Below are 17,124 nucleotides of genomic sequence, written 5' to 3' on the forward strand. Positions count from 1 at the left end.
CTTCCCTTCCCTTCCCTTCCCTTCCCTTCCCTTCCCTTCCCTTCCCTTCCCTTCCCTTCCCTTCCCTTCCCTTCCCTTCCCTTCCCTTCCCTTCCCCCCTCTCACCACCCCTGAGCTCCGCGCTCGCCCTCCGGGAGGCTCCTGACCGAGGCCTCCACGGGCCCGGCCCGGTCCCGCCGCCCTCTCCCGCCGCCGAGGCCCCGCGCTCCTGTTCTCAGGTTTCCTCACCAAACCCTGCCCCGAGAACGGCTCCCTTTGCATTCCCCGCTCGCGTCTTCAGCTCCTTCCTCGCTGTGTCCCACACCCACCCTGATGAGGTTTGCTCACAATGACACTGATGGACTCACTGATCTCACATGAAGGCGAGAGAGAAGATGTGTGGAGCTCCAGGCAGGTGAGCCTCACCCTGATCCCTGGGAAGGTGACAGAGCCAGTAACCCCTGGAGACGCTTCCAAACACAGCGAGGACAAGGAGATGTCTGGGATCTGTCAGCACAGGTTACAAAGGGCCTGATAACCTGATGCCTTCTGAATCAAAATTACTAGAACGGTGGATTTAGATTAGAGGTTAGGGAGACATTCTTCCCTGCGAGGGTAGTGAGGCCTTCTTGGTTGTCCAGAGCACCAATGCCTGCCCCATCGCTGTAGGTGTCCAAGGCCAGGTTGGATGGGACTTGAAGCAACCTGGGCTAGTGGAAGGTGTCCCTGCCCAAGCAGGGTCTGGAGCAGGATGAACTTTAAGGCCCTTCTCAAGCCAAACCAATTCTATGGCAAGTTCAGGGGATGAGGAGACGGTGGTGGATATTGTTTGTTCTCCACCCATGTTCTGGGCTCCTCAGCACAAGGGAGACATGGACATACTGGAGAGACTCCAGCAAAGGGTCATGGGGATGATGAAGTGGTTGAAGCACCTTCTCTGTAAGGAAAGGCTGAGAGAGCTGGGACTGTTCATCCTAAGGAAGAGTAGACTCAGGGAGGGCTCATCCAGGTCTGCAAGTACTTGCAGGGAGGGTGCAAAGAGGAAGGAGCCAGTTCTTCCCAGTGGTGCCCAGTGCCAGGACCAGAGGCCATGGGCACATGCTGATACACACCAGGAAATACTTTTTCCCTGTGATGGTAGCCACAGGCTGGCACAGGTTGCCCAGGGTGGCTGTGGAGTCTCCATCCTTGGAGGTGTTCAAAAGCAGTCAGGATTTTCTGAGCAGTCAGCATTAACTGGCCCAGCTCGAGGCAGGACCAGATGACCTCAGGAGTTCTTTTCCAACTTCAAGTCCTCTGGGATGCTGTGAAGCATTTTGTATCGAGGTGGGGATAAGCACACTTCTATTGTAATAAATAAATAGTATTTCTTGAGGTTGTCTTCCCATGAACTGACATTTTAACCATCTACCCCCAGTACCAGGCCTACAGCATTGCTCATACTACATTTGTTTCTCATCTAGTTAAATAATTATTTTTTTCTTTGTCATCATGGGCAAAAAAAATCTTTTCTTCTAACTGACACATGTAGCTTCACATCCTTGATTTCTGAATCAGTGTCATCACTTTTCTCCTTTTGGAGGCCATAGTCAGTTTCCAAAAATGAGCAAAAGGACAAAGGGAGTCACAAAAAGAAAACATTTTCAAAATTGCAACTGTTAACTGTAATTTTAGCACATATCTATGGAAACCTCTAAATTGTATCTAGTAAGAGAGCTGACATTGTTACACAATTTACTAAGAGCTGTCACAGTCCTGAACAAGTTGTAGCTTGCCGGAAAGCTGTGGTAATTTGAAGGATTGTGAGAATTAAGAAATGTAATGCCAGTGGGAATGTAGCTCTATCCCTCAGATGGTCAAGGAGTAGAGACAGCCCTGGAGTTGCTGGGCTCCCTTCCTCAAGAAAGCAGATACACAAAATGCTCTAAGGAGAGTCTATGTCTTTCAGTGTCACCTAAAAATCACATTCCTTTTCTTATTTTTAGTCCAGTGTAGTGATTTGACAAATCTGGAAGCAAAACATCTTCCTCCTCTTTGTTTTTCTTTTAAAGTTCAAATTTGTCCCTTTAGGCTTGTTTTGTAAAGGTTGTGTAATCCCCTCCCCTGGAAGTATCCAAGGCTGGACAGGTTTTGGAGCGCCCTGATCTAGTAGAAGGTGTCCCTGTCCATGGCAGGGATGTGGAATGGGATGAGCTTTAAGGTTCCTTCCAAGCCAAACCAGTCTGAGATTCTGTGATTTGATGTGGAAAAGACAAAAGCTGTTGATCTGAGGAGTTGTACAGAGCAGCCCTCCGCACTTGGGAGGAGCAGGGAGCAACATTGGTGGGACCCACCGGTGGCACCTCAGAGAAGGAAGCCATTGGATGAAATACTCTTAAGCTATGTCCAACTGTGTGTAAGACCTTAACATTTAATTCTTAACCTGCTTGGAGTTGTTGGTGCTTGTTTTTTAGCTGGGGGAAATGGTGCTTCCCAGGTGCTAGTGTGTTGAAAAGTGTATGGAGGCAGTCAGGCTGGCAAGGACAGTGAGACCCATTTTATTTTCTGTAACAAACATCACGAAGTCTTGAGCATTCATGTCTAAGCAACTGTCAGTTTTCACATCAGCAATTCATTTGTTTCTGCCAGAGGTCTATGTTATAGTGAATTACCTTGAGCTGGTTGCAAAACTTGCATGTTACAAAACTATAATTAATGTTTCAGAAACTCTGGGGAAGATTTGTTATTGGCAGGGTGAGTATGAATCCCCAGACACAAACATTTCTCTGAGATAACAGTGTAGCCCTTGGTGTTATCTACACACACAGGAAAAAAAAAAAAAAAAAGAGAGGTGTAACTTAAATCAGGGTAATTAATTACACAGATGTCTTCTGTATACCTTTAAAACCATTTGCACCTATCACTCTGGCTTTTTTTGGTCTCGCTCACTTCCAGGGCCTGCCCTCTTCATTTCCCCAAACTGTTTTTTCTATCTTTTTCTTTATTGACACAAATATTGACGAGCCAATGCATCTCTTCAATGAAGACCCATCTGTACAGCCACTGATCCACCATAAACATGGGAAAACCTGCCTCTACTCCACATCCATGCTCCCTCAGCACAGCTTGTAGTGGTTGTGATACTCTCTTGCAGTGATGGAACCCTGACCTTAAATTCCTGAGTGAAATCTAAGAGAACAAAGCTATGTATCCCAGTGAGCTTGGGAACAGGAATAAGAAGCATAATGTGGCAAAATCCCAATAGAGAAGGACTGTTTCATACACTGACACGTGTCTGAATCCCGTTTGTTGGAATTTGGTGGATTCCCAGTTGGAGACATGATGGGATAGATGGATTTCCTGCAGGGAGGTTGCATCAAACCCTGCTGAAATGCCAAGGATGCATGTTGCCCGTATCAGCTTTTTCTGATGTAATACCAAACCCGTTCTACTACTCAACCAGAAGACCGGGAGAATAACTTCCCGACAGCCAGTTTTCTTCACCCATGAGAACTGCAGGCTCCAGGGCAGTACGGACACACTCCAAGATCTGGGCAAGCAAGGACCCTGTGTGCAATCCTCTGTGCTGGCAGCAGAGCCCTGGGCTTCGTGTTGCTCTGCCCAAGTAGAGCTGATGTGACCCCTTGAGGGGCTCCTTGTGACTGCTGAACATGAGTGGGATTCACTGTGACCCCTCTCCTTCTCCAGCTGCCTCTGAACAGACTCACTCCCACACTCCAGCCTATGGCAAGAGAACCTTCTCAAGATTCTCTTCTGATGAAGCAAGATCTCCTGTCACTGCAGTGTTGGGTCTGGTCCTGGGTCTGCAGTGGCTGGGGAATGCCATGGTTTCCCCATACATTTCCCAGGGTGACAAGGGCTTGAGCTGTTCTTGCCTTTGTGCCTCCACTTGCCCCATGCGATGGCAGTGGGACAGCTCTGTGAACCAGACAGAACTGATCCAGGCTTGTAAACCTCTTCAGGGAAGAAATTAAACTTTGCATCATCTGTCATCATACAATCATAGACTCATTTTGGCTGGAAAAGCCCTCTGAGATCATTGAGCCCAACATTTAATGCAGCACTGCCATGTTCACCACTAAACCATGTCCCCAGGTGCCACATCCACTTTGTGGTTTAAATCCCTACAGGGATGGGGACCCCACCACTGCCCTGGGCAGCTGAGCCAGTGCCTGAACATCATTTCAGTGAAGAAAATTTCCTTAATATTCAACCTAAACCTTCCCTAATGCAACTCAAAGCCATTTCTTCTTGTCCTGGGAGCAGAGCCCCACCTGGCTGGGCCCTCCTGTCAGGGAGCTGTGCAGAGCCAGAAGGTCCCCCCTGAGCCTCCTTTTCTCCAGGCTGAGCCACCCCAGGTCCCTCAGCTGCTCCTGGTGCTCCAGCCCCTTCTCCAGCTCCATTCCCTTCTCTGGAAGTGCTCCAGCCCCTCAACATCTTTCTTGTCATGAGGGGCGCAGAACTGCCCCCAGGATTCAAGTTCAGGTTACGCATAGTCTGACAAATGGTTGTGTGGGAAAAAATGAGGACTGAGGTATGGGATCCAGCTGGAGGGAGAGCTGCTGGCATAGAAGGACCAGCAGCATCTAGCCACAGCCCACATTGCTCCTGGAAACTCCTGAACTTTGCAAAAATTTTAAACAAAGCTTGAGAAAATTGCAGGAAAAATAAATCCATAAGGGTTCTCTGTCTTAAACTGCAAGTAGCACACTCCAAGCAATATCAGTGCTGTATCTTGAGAAGCTTCCCCAAGAAAGCTCAAGAAATTGTTTTGCACACTCACAAGAATAGGGATAGGACTCTAGATGCTGGCATAAGGTCAGTACATGGTCCAGGTGTAGCTGAGGGGTGAGTGGGATGTTTTTCCCAATAGGAGGAATGGGCAGCCAACATGACCATGTTTAAAGTAAGGTAGGAAAGAAGAGGTCAGTAGATTAAATTCTTCTGCTTCAAATTATCTCACGCAGCTACGAGAGGCATTTAGGAGAACATATGAATGTGTTCCCAGATGTTAAACATGGATTAAAGGCAACACAGCCCCAGAAGAAGGGGATAATGTACAGAGGCTAATTCCACTACTAGAGTAAGGATAAAATAGCTCAGAAACAAGAGCTTCCGGTGCACAGCCCCTCTCCCCCCACACCCCCAACCGTACCACTTCTGCCCTGGCCCTTACACACTTAAATACCCTTCTGTATGCTTCTGGTTGTTGAAATGACCTCTGGCAGTTTTCCATGTGCTCACAAGGAGCCCTGCTGACCTTCCCCGTGGTGTAGTGAAAAGGTCACAGGGGACTGTGAGGCATCTGAGCAATTTAATGTGCAGCTGGATATGAGAGGGGTGGGTCCAGCCCCAGGCAGGGCGGCAAATGCTGAGACTTTATCCCACAAGCTGCGCTGAGATGCTGGATTTTAAACTGTTCCCAGTCTGAACCAGAGGCTTTTGTCCATAACTAGGGACAAGAGGACAACTAGGAACGAGAAGATTTTTCTTCTTGCTCTCCAAACCTTCAAGTTTCTAGGAATCCCACAGGTGAGGCCAAAAAAATCCTCTGTGTTTGACTTCCACCCTGCCATATCAATGTCATACTAGTGGCATACTAATGTGTTTGGATCAGGAGCTGGGATCCACCTGCGTGGTGTCCCAGTGCATGTCCCCTGAGCAAATCAGGGTGTGCTCCAGGGCACTCTGCTGCTCTCACTCCCTGGGTAATCCTTCCACTGAGCTCTCAGTCAAGGGAAAGGCCAGCACCTTGGAAAAACTGCTTATTTTTCAATTTGGTTTCAATTTTGTTAACACAAATGTTTTGCCCTCAACTTTGTGTCTTGCATTGTTTCACACCTGAGGGAACAGCCCCCCATATCTACTGCAGGGGGGTAAGTGCAGACAAGTCAATGCAGCTTCAGCTGCATGTCCTGTGTCTCCTGCACCACCTCTCCCTCCACCTATTTCACCTGCACCTCCTCTTCCTCCTGCATCTCCTGTGCCTCCTGCATCTTTTCTCCCTCCTGTGTAGCCTCTCATTCCTGCCTTGCCTGTGGCTGTTGTATCACCTCTAGTTCTGCATCCTCTGCCCAAAGGGGCAGCCCATACTGGTGCCACACAGGACACAGTTCCATGCCCACTGGCTGGAATTAATCAGCAGGAGTGACTCCCTTGGAGATGTCACAGCTGTCAGCCACATGTTGTGAGGCTGCAGCTCCTGAGAAGCAGTATTAGATGCAATATCAATTTCCTAAAAGTTATAAAGTCATAGAATCCCAGAATGGTTTGTGTTGGAAGGACCTTGAGGGTCATTTTGCTCCACCTGCTGTTACAGGTAGGGACACCTTCCACTAGTCCAGCTTGCTCCACGCCCCGTCCATGCACAGGGTACCGTAAGAAGTGCAGGCTACTGAATACTTTTTGTTCAAACCAAGCTTTGAGAGAAAGGGAAAAATATAGGAAACTATGGAGGGGGAGGGGGGGTTGACAAATGGGCTTTTCAGGAAAGAAAAAAACAAAAAAGAAAACAATTGTAAGATTTGTTAAGAAGAAAATTCTTTTTGTGCCTTGAAAACATGATGGACTGTGCTGAGAAAGCTCTGTAATAGCACAGTCAGAAGTCATCCAAAAATGAATTTTTCCATTGTGGGCCTCCTTTGACCCCATTAAGTGTGGACATTAGAGCATTTTCATGTCCTTTTTTATCCTGTTCAGCATACATGGCGCCTCAGTTAAGCTGGGCTGTCACTCAGGACACTGAGCGATGGGCTGGGGTGGCTCTGATGTGTCAGCGAAAGATGTTTAACTGTAGGACAAACAAATGTCTCTGGCCTTCAAGAAACAATTTTCCAAAGGTTGAACTCATATTGACTCATGCTAGCATGGCAGAGAAATGCGCTTTGCACTCTCATTGCAGCCTAGCAGGAAACAGCAGCATTTCCTGTGAGGAAAAATAGTGGAGAGGAGCCAGGAATGAATAAGCAGCCTTATTGCATTGTGGATCATAAAACCTCTTCCAATGAAAGGGCTAAGTAAGGCTTGTTAAAGCATTGATGAAGTCAAAGAATAAAATTACAATGAGGTACACAGGAAAAAATTATAGCCTCCAGACAGGTAAGTAAGTTGAGGTAGGAAGGAAACAGGTAATAAAAGAAATAGGCTCTTTGGCAGGTAGCATTTGTCATCTTCTCCTGGAGCACCTTGCCATGTCATAGAATGTCCAGTGAAGAAATCTCTCCTAATGCCCAACCTAAACCTCCCCTGGTGCAACCTGAGGCCATTTCCTCTGGTCCTGCTGCTGTATGTCACGTTCCTTGAGAAGGACACGCATCACACAAGGACCTCAGAAAGAGCTTCTGCACTTCTGCCCATGACACAGGGACCTTGTGTGCCCGGGACAGTCTTTCTGTTCCAGCCACTGAAGTGGCCTGAAGGAAGCCACTGGAGTTTGCTGATGTGCTAGGAGGGTGTGATGTGCTTCTGAATGTCCTACAGGAGGAGTTGAGATGGGCTGACTGGGCTGATGCTGAATCATGGCAATGGATGAGCATTAAATAGGGACTTTTTGTCATGGAGTTTGTGTTGATTTGGCACAGCCCGGTTTCTGGTAGTAGGGGAGGACCACTAGGGTAGCTTCTGTGAGAGGCTACTAGAAGCTTCCACTGTAGGAATGTGTCCGATGGAGCCAGTCTCTGATGGCTCTGAAGACTGACATGCTACTGAGCCAACTAGAGAGGCTGGTAATTCCTCTGTGATATTTAAGAAGAAAATCAAAGCAGTGTGCACACAGTTTTTTTTCCAGGGTGGTGAGACATCCCTGCTGGGTGCAGTGACGTGCCGTGGCCACTGCCATTTCTGTGTGGCTTGTGGTGAGCTTTGCCCGCCTGGCCACCCCTGGGCAGCTGCACCTCGGGCACAAGGGCAGGGCCAGCAGCAGTGGCTTCTCCTCCCAGCGCCCTGCATCAAGAGAGGCATTAAATAGTGGCAGTGTAATGGTGGCAGGGCCGCATGGCCAGCAGCAAAAACACAGGGAGCGACTCCCCAACGCGAACCCAAATGAGATCGACCTCTCAACACTGTGAAATCCTGCAAGCTTGGAATTGGTGGAACTTGTTGGCAATGGTACCTACAAGCAAGGTTTTCTTGTAGTCAGAGAAGAAGAGGGAGTGAGGGAAAACAACATGGCAGCACCAAGGTCAGTGGGAAAAAGGAAGGGGAGGAGGTGCTTTGAACGTTGGAGCCAAGATTCCTCTGCAGGCCATGCTGGCGACTATGTTAAAACAAACTGTCCCTGTAATTCATGAAATCCACAGGGGATGCAGAGATCCACTCGCAGCCCATGGGAAAAGTGCTCACACCAGGGCAGGTGGATGCCAGAGAAAGCTGTGATCTAGTGAGAAGCCCAAAGAAAGAGAGAAGGCCTCTACTTCCAAAGACAGAGCGCCCTCACTTCCAAATGAAAGCAGCCTGGCCTTAGAGGACTGCACCCTGTGGTCAAGTGACCCTTGCCACAGCAGTCTTGGGAAGATTGTTTGCCCATGGGAGGGGCGCCACGGCATAACAGAGACAAGACTCCTCTCCCTGAGCTAACAAAAGATCTCGAGTGACAAACTGACCAAAACTCCCACTCCTTGTCTCCCTGTTTTGTTGGTGGGAAAGAGGGAGGGGCTGGGAGGAGAAAAGGTGTTTCAAAAGCTTATTTTACGTCTCATTATCCTCCTCTGATTGCTTATAATGAATTTATTTTATACCTTTAAATTTGAACCTGTTTTGACTTTAGAGTGTTTTTTCTGCCAGTCCTTATCTCAACTCAGGAGCCCTTTGTTAATTTTCTTTCCCTGTCATCTGCCCAACTCTCTGTAACAAGAAAAGTGAGCGACTTTCATGGGTGTCTGGCATTTGGCCAGTGTCAAACCACGACAGAATGAAAGGCATCCATGATCCAGGGAGCTGAGCTTCTCCTGAGTGCAGCCTGGCACAGGCTCACGGGCAGGGGCCTTGAGGGAAGGGCATGAGCAGTGCCCCAGGGGTGCACTGGTGCTCACTGCTGGCAGCACTGCTGCACAGACACAATACAGGAGCTGTGGGTGCAGCTCCTGACCCTCACACTGCAAAATACACAAGGACATCAAAACAAGCACATCAAACACTTGCCAGACTGCCAGAGTGCTCCACCACCCCAGCTCTCTTCCAGAACTCTAAAATCACAGGCACGTTTACATTCCTCAGAAGTTTCCACAAAAAAGCAGTCCAAGGATTTCCCAAAGGATCACCTGAAAAGATGCAGAAGACTCAAATACCTGAAGGTAAAACCAGTCATTAAAAAGGCATAAACAAAGGGCATCATGATTGTTTTGCCACGTCTCCAGAATTGAAAGGAGGCTGAAATAACCTTTATATAATCCCATTAGCATTTTCCAGCGAAAACAAGGCATTTTAGGAGGCTGAACGATATCTTTTCTTATCATCCAGAAAGGTTAGAGGTATTTATCTGGTTTAATATTTTATAATTGATATGAAGTGACACAGAAGGATAAAGCAGGCAGGCTGATAGGTGGCTGCAGTGACACAGCAGAAGCCACCCTCTGTTCTTCCAGCAATGACCAATAGCCTGGACATGAGCCAGGTCTGGGAACAACATCAGCTCTTGACCATCAGCTCTTCAGAAAATGGGATTTTGTGTTGTGCCCTGCTGTGGTGAGGGCCCCAGACACCAAGGTCAGCTCCCCCACACTTACAACACTGCCACTTGACCCTGTTTCAGTGTCACATTTGCAGGAGCTGATGCTCTACCGTCGCATTCCCAGGGCATGAGACATCTTATAAAATCATAGGACATGGAACTATCAAGGTTGGAGAAGCTCTCTAAGGTCATTGAGTCCAGCTGCCAGGACCACCACTAAACCATGTCCTCAAGTGCCACACCCACATGTTTTTTTGAACACTTCCAGGGATGGTGACTCCACCACTGCCCTGGGCAACCTGTGCCAATGCCTGACCACTTTTTCTGTGAAGAACTTTTCCCCAATATCCAATCTGAACTTCCCCTGGTACAACTTGAGTCAGTTTCCTCTCATCCTATCCCTTGTATCATGAGAGCAGTGCTCAACCCCTACCTGGCTGCACCCTCCTGTCAGGGAGTCATGGAGCACAAGAAGGTCCCTCTGAGCCTTCTTTTCTCTGGGCTGAGCCCCCCCCAGCTCCCTCAGCTGCTCCTGGTGCTCCAGCCCCTTCCCCAACTCTGCTCCCAGCTCTGGATATGCTCCAGCCTCTCAATGTCCTTCTGTCAGAGTGAGGATGTCTTGCAGGGCCTGTATCCTCAGCCTGCCTGTGCTCTGCCCTTTCCGTTGTCAGGAGCACAGCCTTGGCCAAACTGCTGCATCCTCCCCAGAGGGAAGGAGTGAGACCCCTCTTCTGTGGAAGAGAGAGGGAGAGTGAGAGAAGAGGGATGATATAGGGGTTTGGTCTCAAAAATAGATTCCAATTCCCAGGAGGACCCAAGGCAGTCAGTGCTCACGTGGTCAGGCACCAACGCTCTCCACAGTGGTGACTTTGAATCTGGAGGAGCAGCAGGTCAGGACCAGCACCCCTCTCTGGGACCCCAAACTGCCCCATCTCACATGCCCTGGGGGCCGGTGGGAACCAGGGACCTGTGGGCACCCCATTGCTCCAACCATGCAGTCCTTGAGTAACTATTGCCTATCTTTCATCTCTGGTAGGGAATGGAATTGAGGAGGTTATTCTCTGCTGAAACATTCTGGAAAGTCATAGCTGAAATCTCTCACTTGTCTCTTCCATCTGTTTATTTTTACCACTTAATAACACGTCTGTCTCGTCAACTATTCCTGACACTGTGGCAAGAAAACCCAACTTAGTGAAGACAGATTTATCAAAGAGACATTAGTTCTTCCTTACTGCGTGACACTGTGTCAGTTCTTCTCTTGCGCATGAAGTCTGGTCTGTAATTTCAAAGTGTGTCTTCTATCTCTTTGAGGGGGTGATATGACCAATATCTGAAATTGTTGCTTGTTATGAAAAAGGTTATCCAAACTGTGAAGATAAGAAATTTCAAGCACTTCAAGGAGCCTTTTTTTGATGGTGTTTTTCTCTTCACTGTCACATGATGTTACAGACCTAATTTCAAGAGATTAGTAACAATGGTAAAACAGTCATTGAAATAATCTGTGATAGAGGACAGAACTCTGGGACAACATGAAAAGTCTGTGCTATCAATAATTTCTCACCATTAATAAGAAAATCGTGGTCTGCAAGCTTCACCATGACACCATCTGCTTTCCAAAGAGGTGCCCCAGGTCTCTGCAGAGGTGCCCACATGAAGGTTGGCAGTGTAAATCTCCTTGAGTCATCTTGGGTTTATCAGCTTGACAGGGCTTGACAGCTCCACTCACCCCTTTTGTTTCTAACTGTGCTCCTGGTTTCATTCCTGAATCATCCACCTGATGGGGGGGCCTGGAAGAACTGAATCTGAGCCATCTGACATTTTCAAATGAACTGTTTTACCACTTTTCCCTTATTCTCTTGCCCTGCCATGAGTTTAGTTTTGTAAGTTTTGAAACCAGCTGAGCTGAACCAATGTGCTTGTTTGCTCCTTGGACAGGGAGCAGGGATATTTCACTGAAACAGTCCTGAAACTCCCAGTTTGGTGCTCAGAATCGCTCAGAACACAAGCACTCTTCTGGGAGTATTCTGGTAGCACAACCACAGTGTTGCTTGGGAGGGACATGATTCAATGTTCTGCTGGAAGCAGGACAGTTGCCAGCACTGGGAGAGAGGAGAGCAGAGCTGTGGATGTCTCCATGTGCAAAACATGATGGATAAAGGCCTTCTGTGACTCACTGGCTGTGAGAGCAGCACCTGCATTTAACAGTTCCCTCCTCACAAGTACTGAGCCTGTTATTGCCTTGTGCACGGTCCTGTTGTGCTCAGAGCAAGTTGACTTCCAGTGATCCTCAGCTAATGACAGCAATCCTCAGCATTTCAGAAAACAGGTGATTCCTGTATCATATCAGCTCACAAGATCATCCTCTTCACTCCCTGTCCACACAAAAGGAAGCATTAACTTCTAGAGAACACAATAACCTGCCCTTTGGGAAGCTCCTTCCTTCCCTAGGAGTGAACAGCCCCTGAATGTCTTTGGGATCTCTCCTGCCTGTATGAGAAGCTACTTCCAAAAACTAGGGAAAGACCGAAACTATATTGTTGAATCTTGCAATTTCCCTGCATGTCCCTCTATATGTTTTATTACACTGCAAGCATATTCCATCAACAGGACCCTACACTCTGCCCCGTAATGCGGAGTAGGAAATGATCTGGCAGGTTCTGTACATCATGGAAAACCTCTTAACAGGGAAAATAAGGAGAACCTACCAGTTTCTGAAGAGTAAATTCAGATTTATTCCTGTGAGGGAGAAGGATTTGTTCCAAAAAGATGGAAAGAGCTGGTAAATGAAATTACTCGACATTGCCCCACACTGAATTTTTTCCCCCCAGAAATGACTCCTGAAATGAAGGATTTGTCTTGTGTTTCTTTTTTTGGTTGAGGCTGGCATGTGGCTGATGTGAAACAAATCCACCTTCTCCTTCCTTTGATCACAAAAATGCCAACTGACAACAAACCTTTAGGAATCTGCTGCCAACAGAAGGGTGTCAGGCTGGGTGGATCTGCCAGCGCTCATATAACACACCTCTTGACTACACTTGGGCCCAGGGTTTTCCAGTAACAGACTGAAATGGTTTCCGAGATTCCCTGATTGCTCTGATTTTCACTGCCTTGTTTTCTCAATCCTTTTGGGTACGCTTGCCTTTTTTTGTCAGGAACTGCCAAACCTCAGCAAATGAGCTGAGAACTGCATCCCAAATGAATTCTGCAGCAGAACATACCAGGCTGTTGTCCAAGGTCCTTCTCTTCAACACATCTGCCCTAGCAGAGAGGAAAAGAAGGGCATCCATCTAAAAATAAAATTATTGAATATTTAGGTACTGCTATTTTTGTCATACATTGTTTTAAAGCTTCAGTTCACTTGGTGCTTTTTAAAGACTTGGGTGAAGGAAAACACCTGTACTACCTACAAAAATGATTCTAAGTGCTGTTTGTAGCCTCTGGGCACAGACTGACCCAGAAACAGAGGAAGTGGAGGACAATGGTGTGGAAGATAAGGAGGCAGAAAGAGAATGTAAACTGGAGCTGATGTCTTGATCCCACTTGTTCTGCTCCTCCCTTCCCACACTTGCAGGTGGCCCAGTGGGCTGTGGAGCCCAAGGTGCAGATTGGAAAGGACGTGGCTAAGAGACACATGGCAATATTGGGATGTCTCGTCTGTCCTGGATGCTGGGAGATGGAAACATAGATTTCCAGGAAAATTTACTGGTACTAAACAGTTTAACCACCATGAGGGAGTTTGGATTTCACATGAAAAGGTGGGGATGAAGGATCCATACTTCCCCCCTATGACTCCAGCTGAGGCCCGGGACACAAAGTCCACCTTTGCAATTCAGCAAGTTCCCAGACATGACAAATCATCATCTCAGGGAATAAACCACCATGGAAATGTGGTGGCTCTCCTGGACTTGGCTGCAGGGTCTCCTTGGAGGAGCAGAAGAACTGACGACAGGGACAAGTGCTGTGGTTGGCACCAAGACAGGAGACCACCAAGCCACACTTACAAAGCGGATGGACAAATCACAATGAATGAGGACTTTTTTCATCTACACATTTCACCTGACATAATTTCATCCTATCTAGTCACTTGATCTGCCTTCTAAACCCAAACTTCAGTATTTTCAGTAACCTAAAAAAAGAAACAATGCTCACCTAGAAGAGCCTAGAAGCTCAAGCTGGAAGCATGAAACCCCAGCAGATCAATATTAAGTTACACCCTGCCAATTAGAGGGAAAATAAACAGTTAACTCAGAGTCACGTGAAGCTTTGTACACTAAAAACACCAATAGTGTTTTATTCAGAAAAAATAAACAGCCTTGCTTTGAATGAGATAAACATTCACGTTACATGACACTTGGCATGATAATGTGAGCCAGGAAAAAGCCATGCCTCAACAGCACAGGTGTGAATAATCCCCAGAGGCAATGAGAGCCCCAGCTCCTCCCAAATGCCTGCTAAGCCATTCCCACTGACCTGTCCCCAGTGCCTGGTGGTGTTGGGTTGATCTTTGGTTCTTCCTGAAATCAGTTTATTAATTTCTGGTTTAGCTTCTCTATCAGCCCATCTCAGTTAAACTACATCCTCTGAATTTTTTATTTATTTTTTTTCTAGGAGACTTCCTAGTCTGCAGCCAGCTGGGGCCCCTCTTCTTTCCCTTGGCGCTACTCACTGTGAGAATAATAAAAGCCTCCTCTGTTCTTTTTGGACAGCACTTGTAGAATGCTTTATCTGGAAGCAACATTTCAGATTTTTCTGTGCTGCAACTGACACCACAGACAGAGATGTATCTTCACTGCTGAAGGAGAGCAAAACTGAGAAAATTCTGCCTCCAACTCTCTTTTAAAGCAAGTCACAGCTTGGCCATTCTCCCTACCCTGCTACCCTTGACCTCTCAAGAAGTTCCGCCCTCCAACCTCTTTGCTCCACAGGACCACAGCGGCCAGAAGGGATCTCCAGTGGTCTCTGGTCCAGCCCTCAGCCAGCTTAGATCAGGTCATTGGCATCTTCTGCAGTCCAAAGTGAACTGTCCTCCAAGGAAGGAGACCCCACACTTCCCTAGGGTCACTGAGCAATACCTTTATCAAACATGCATTAGGGAAACAATCAGGGAGGGGCATGTGCCCACCCAAGCTGTCCTTTGTGCTCTCTTCAGCTGGGGCTCTCCCTGGACAGCTGGCTCTCCACGTAGTGCTTGAGGCTGTCCACAGCACAGACAGGCACACAGACAAAACAATTTGCACTAATAATAACTTCTTTGAAATTATCCTTTCTCAGTCCTGGTACATTCTATCTCTCCTGAAGGACATGCTGCACCTGAGAAGAACTCAGGACTGGAGAGGGCTGAACACACTGTAATGCCCCTGTACCATGGTGCATGGGGCAGGTGTCAGTGCACCTGCCTGGACACTGTTCCTGGTCCAGTGGAACACCAGCCTCCAATGTAAACACACACTGGATGGAACATCTGACCTTCCTTTTCCTGGCAAGCCACTGTCCAGCCTCCCAGTTATAAATACGTGCTTCAGAAATACATAAATGCATAACTTAACACCTGCTTTGACACAGGTGTGGGAAGGAAGCCACACTGGGACCCTGTGGAGAGCTGACACTATTTCACCTGGCTCCCCAGCCCTGCGTCCCTTGCACAGGTTGGTGAGATCCAGCAGTCATGGCTGGGATTTGAGCCAGAGTGGTCTGTAGTGTTTGTGGGCTACCCACCACATCCAATGCAGCAACGTTTGTCTTCAGGCAGAAACACCAGCCTGCACCTTTGCCTGGCAGCATTATGCTGGTGGGTGGCCGTGTCCTCCACCAGACACCACAACGAATCCCTGCGGATCCCGACGCTCCCAGGGGACAGGGAATATTCCCAGTGGGAAGTGAGGCCCTGCACACCACAGGGTGCAGACAGGAGAAACCTTTCCAAAAAAGCAGCCTTGGCCTCATTCAGACAGGGCGATGCCAAGGCTGGGATCCTGACAGATTTAGCACTCAAATTGAGGCCTCAGTTAAAAGAGCAGCTCCCAAGGCTGAGGCTCAGGGCCCGTCCTGCCCCGGGCCAGCCCGAAGCAGCGCCAAGCAGAGCTCGCCCAGGTCGCTCTCATCATTCTCCTCAGGCTCGCTGCTGAAGTTGGAGGGGCTGCTGCTGGGCAAGCTGTGGCCAGAGCCTGTGCTCAGGAACCCCTGGCCCTTGGGGTCCGTGCTCAGCGCCGGCGCATCTTGCGGGCGCGCACTGCCTGCGCGGGCAGGAGTTTGCTGCGAGCCTGACTGCGAGTCACTCTTCTGGCTGAAAAACTGCCTCAGCAGGGACTGCTGGAGGGTCGTTTGCAGGCTTTCACAAGTCCTCTGTTTTGTGCCTGGCCGGATGTAATGCAAATCCAACTGCAGGACCACATCTGTCTGTAAGGGAAGAGGAAAGAACACAGAGTGAATGAGAGAATCAGACTGGAAGCAGAGCTTTCCTACTGCTGCTGCCAGGAAAGAGCCTGGGCTGGCTGCTGCGCAGGCTCACAGCCCCATGCTGTGGCACGATGCAGCAACACTGCTGCCAGAGAAAATGAGCTGTACGTACTCATACAGCTCATGACGCTCACAGGCCACAGCCGTGGATTCTGGGTTTCAGGATTTCTCTTGAAATCAGGCCATGTGAGATTTCATCAGCTCCATCAGGGAAGTGTCACTGTGAGCATCACCCCTGGGATGTGAGCACAGGGGAGCAGGAGAGGCTGCACCATGGCCAATGCACATGGGAGAGGAAAGCACGAACCATTTACAGGCCTGGAAGTATCCAAGGCCAGGTTGGACAGGGCTTGGAGCACCCTGGGATAGTGGAAGGTGTCCCTGCCCATGGCAGGGGGGTGAACAAGATGAGCTTTAAGGTCCCTTCCAGCCCAAAGCATTCTGGGATTCTATGAACTAAAACACACCTCACACTGTAAAAGCCAACAGCTTTAACCAGCAGTGCTCCACAGGGATCTACTCACAGCCTAGCACTATTTTAGAATTTTATAGAAGATGAAGAAATAAGAGAATAACCACATTCATGGCAGTCAAACCCCTGAAAACAGCCCCCCAGCATGGCACTGTGCCTAAAACACCTGTAAAGAGCAGGGATAATGGCATGAGAAGATTTTGGCAGGCAAGGCCTGGTCCAGGTCTCCTGTCTGCACTTAAAAGCAATGCAGAACAACTGGGAAAGGTTAAAAAAATAAATTCAGGAACAATTAAGAACTGAAAACACTGCCATATGCTGAAGCACATCATGTACAGAGCAAGCAGAACTTGCTGTAGGCAGATCCAGGCAGCAGCTTGAGAGCAGCACTTGGTGTAAGATACACTGGCTGTGTGTTAGGGGAGGAAGAAAAATCCAAGTATACACAAGGTGCAAACTGCTGTTTGAGGAGAGATAAGCCAGAGGACAAGCAATTCTGCTTCTCTCATAGACTTTAAATAGTTTGAGGGTGTTTTGAAGTGTGCCAAAG

The 17,124-nt window shown here is 48.3% G+C and overlaps 1 protein-coding gene and 1 long non-coding RNA gene across 5 annotated transcripts in view; one reads left to right on the top strand and one right to left on the bottom strand.

The window, feature by feature from the left end:
• The first annotated feature begins 16 nt into the window (after positions 1–16).
• LOC131583355 (uncharacterized) lies at positions 17–8,718 on the top strand. Its single transcript, XR_009278501.1, has 3 exons — positions 17–394; positions 2,914–8,158; positions 8,277–8,718. It is a non-coding gene; the product is annotated as an uncharacterized LOC131583355 (long non-coding RNA).
• A 1,965-nt stretch (positions 8,719–10,683) lies between these two features.
• Positions 10,684–17,124, bottom strand: part of LOC131583350 (mucosa-associated lymphoid tissue lymphoma translocation protein 1-like) — a 28,003-nt gene continuing 21,562 nt past the window's right edge. For 2 of the 4 annotated variants that reach the window (XM_058847351.1, XM_058847350.1), the window contains one exon: positions 12,971–16,042. In XM_058847351.1, the coding sequence (XP_058703334.1) occupies positions 15,680–16,042 (363 nt within the window). In that variant the 3' untranslated portion in view covers positions 12,971–15,679. Of the gene's footprint in view, positions 12,934–12,970; positions 16,043–17,124 lie in introns of those variants that run through there. The other 2 variants (XR_009278499.1, XR_009278498.1) reach the window with 2 other exon arrangements.

This window comes from Poecile atricapillus, chromosome 11 (genome assembly GCF_030490865.1).
Source record: "Poecile atricapillus isolate bPoeAtr1 chromosome 11, bPoeAtr1.hap1, whole genome shotgun sequence".
In the NCBI taxonomy this organism is placed as follows: Eukaryota; Metazoa; Chordata; class Aves; order Passeriformes; family Paridae; genus Poecile; species Poecile atricapillus.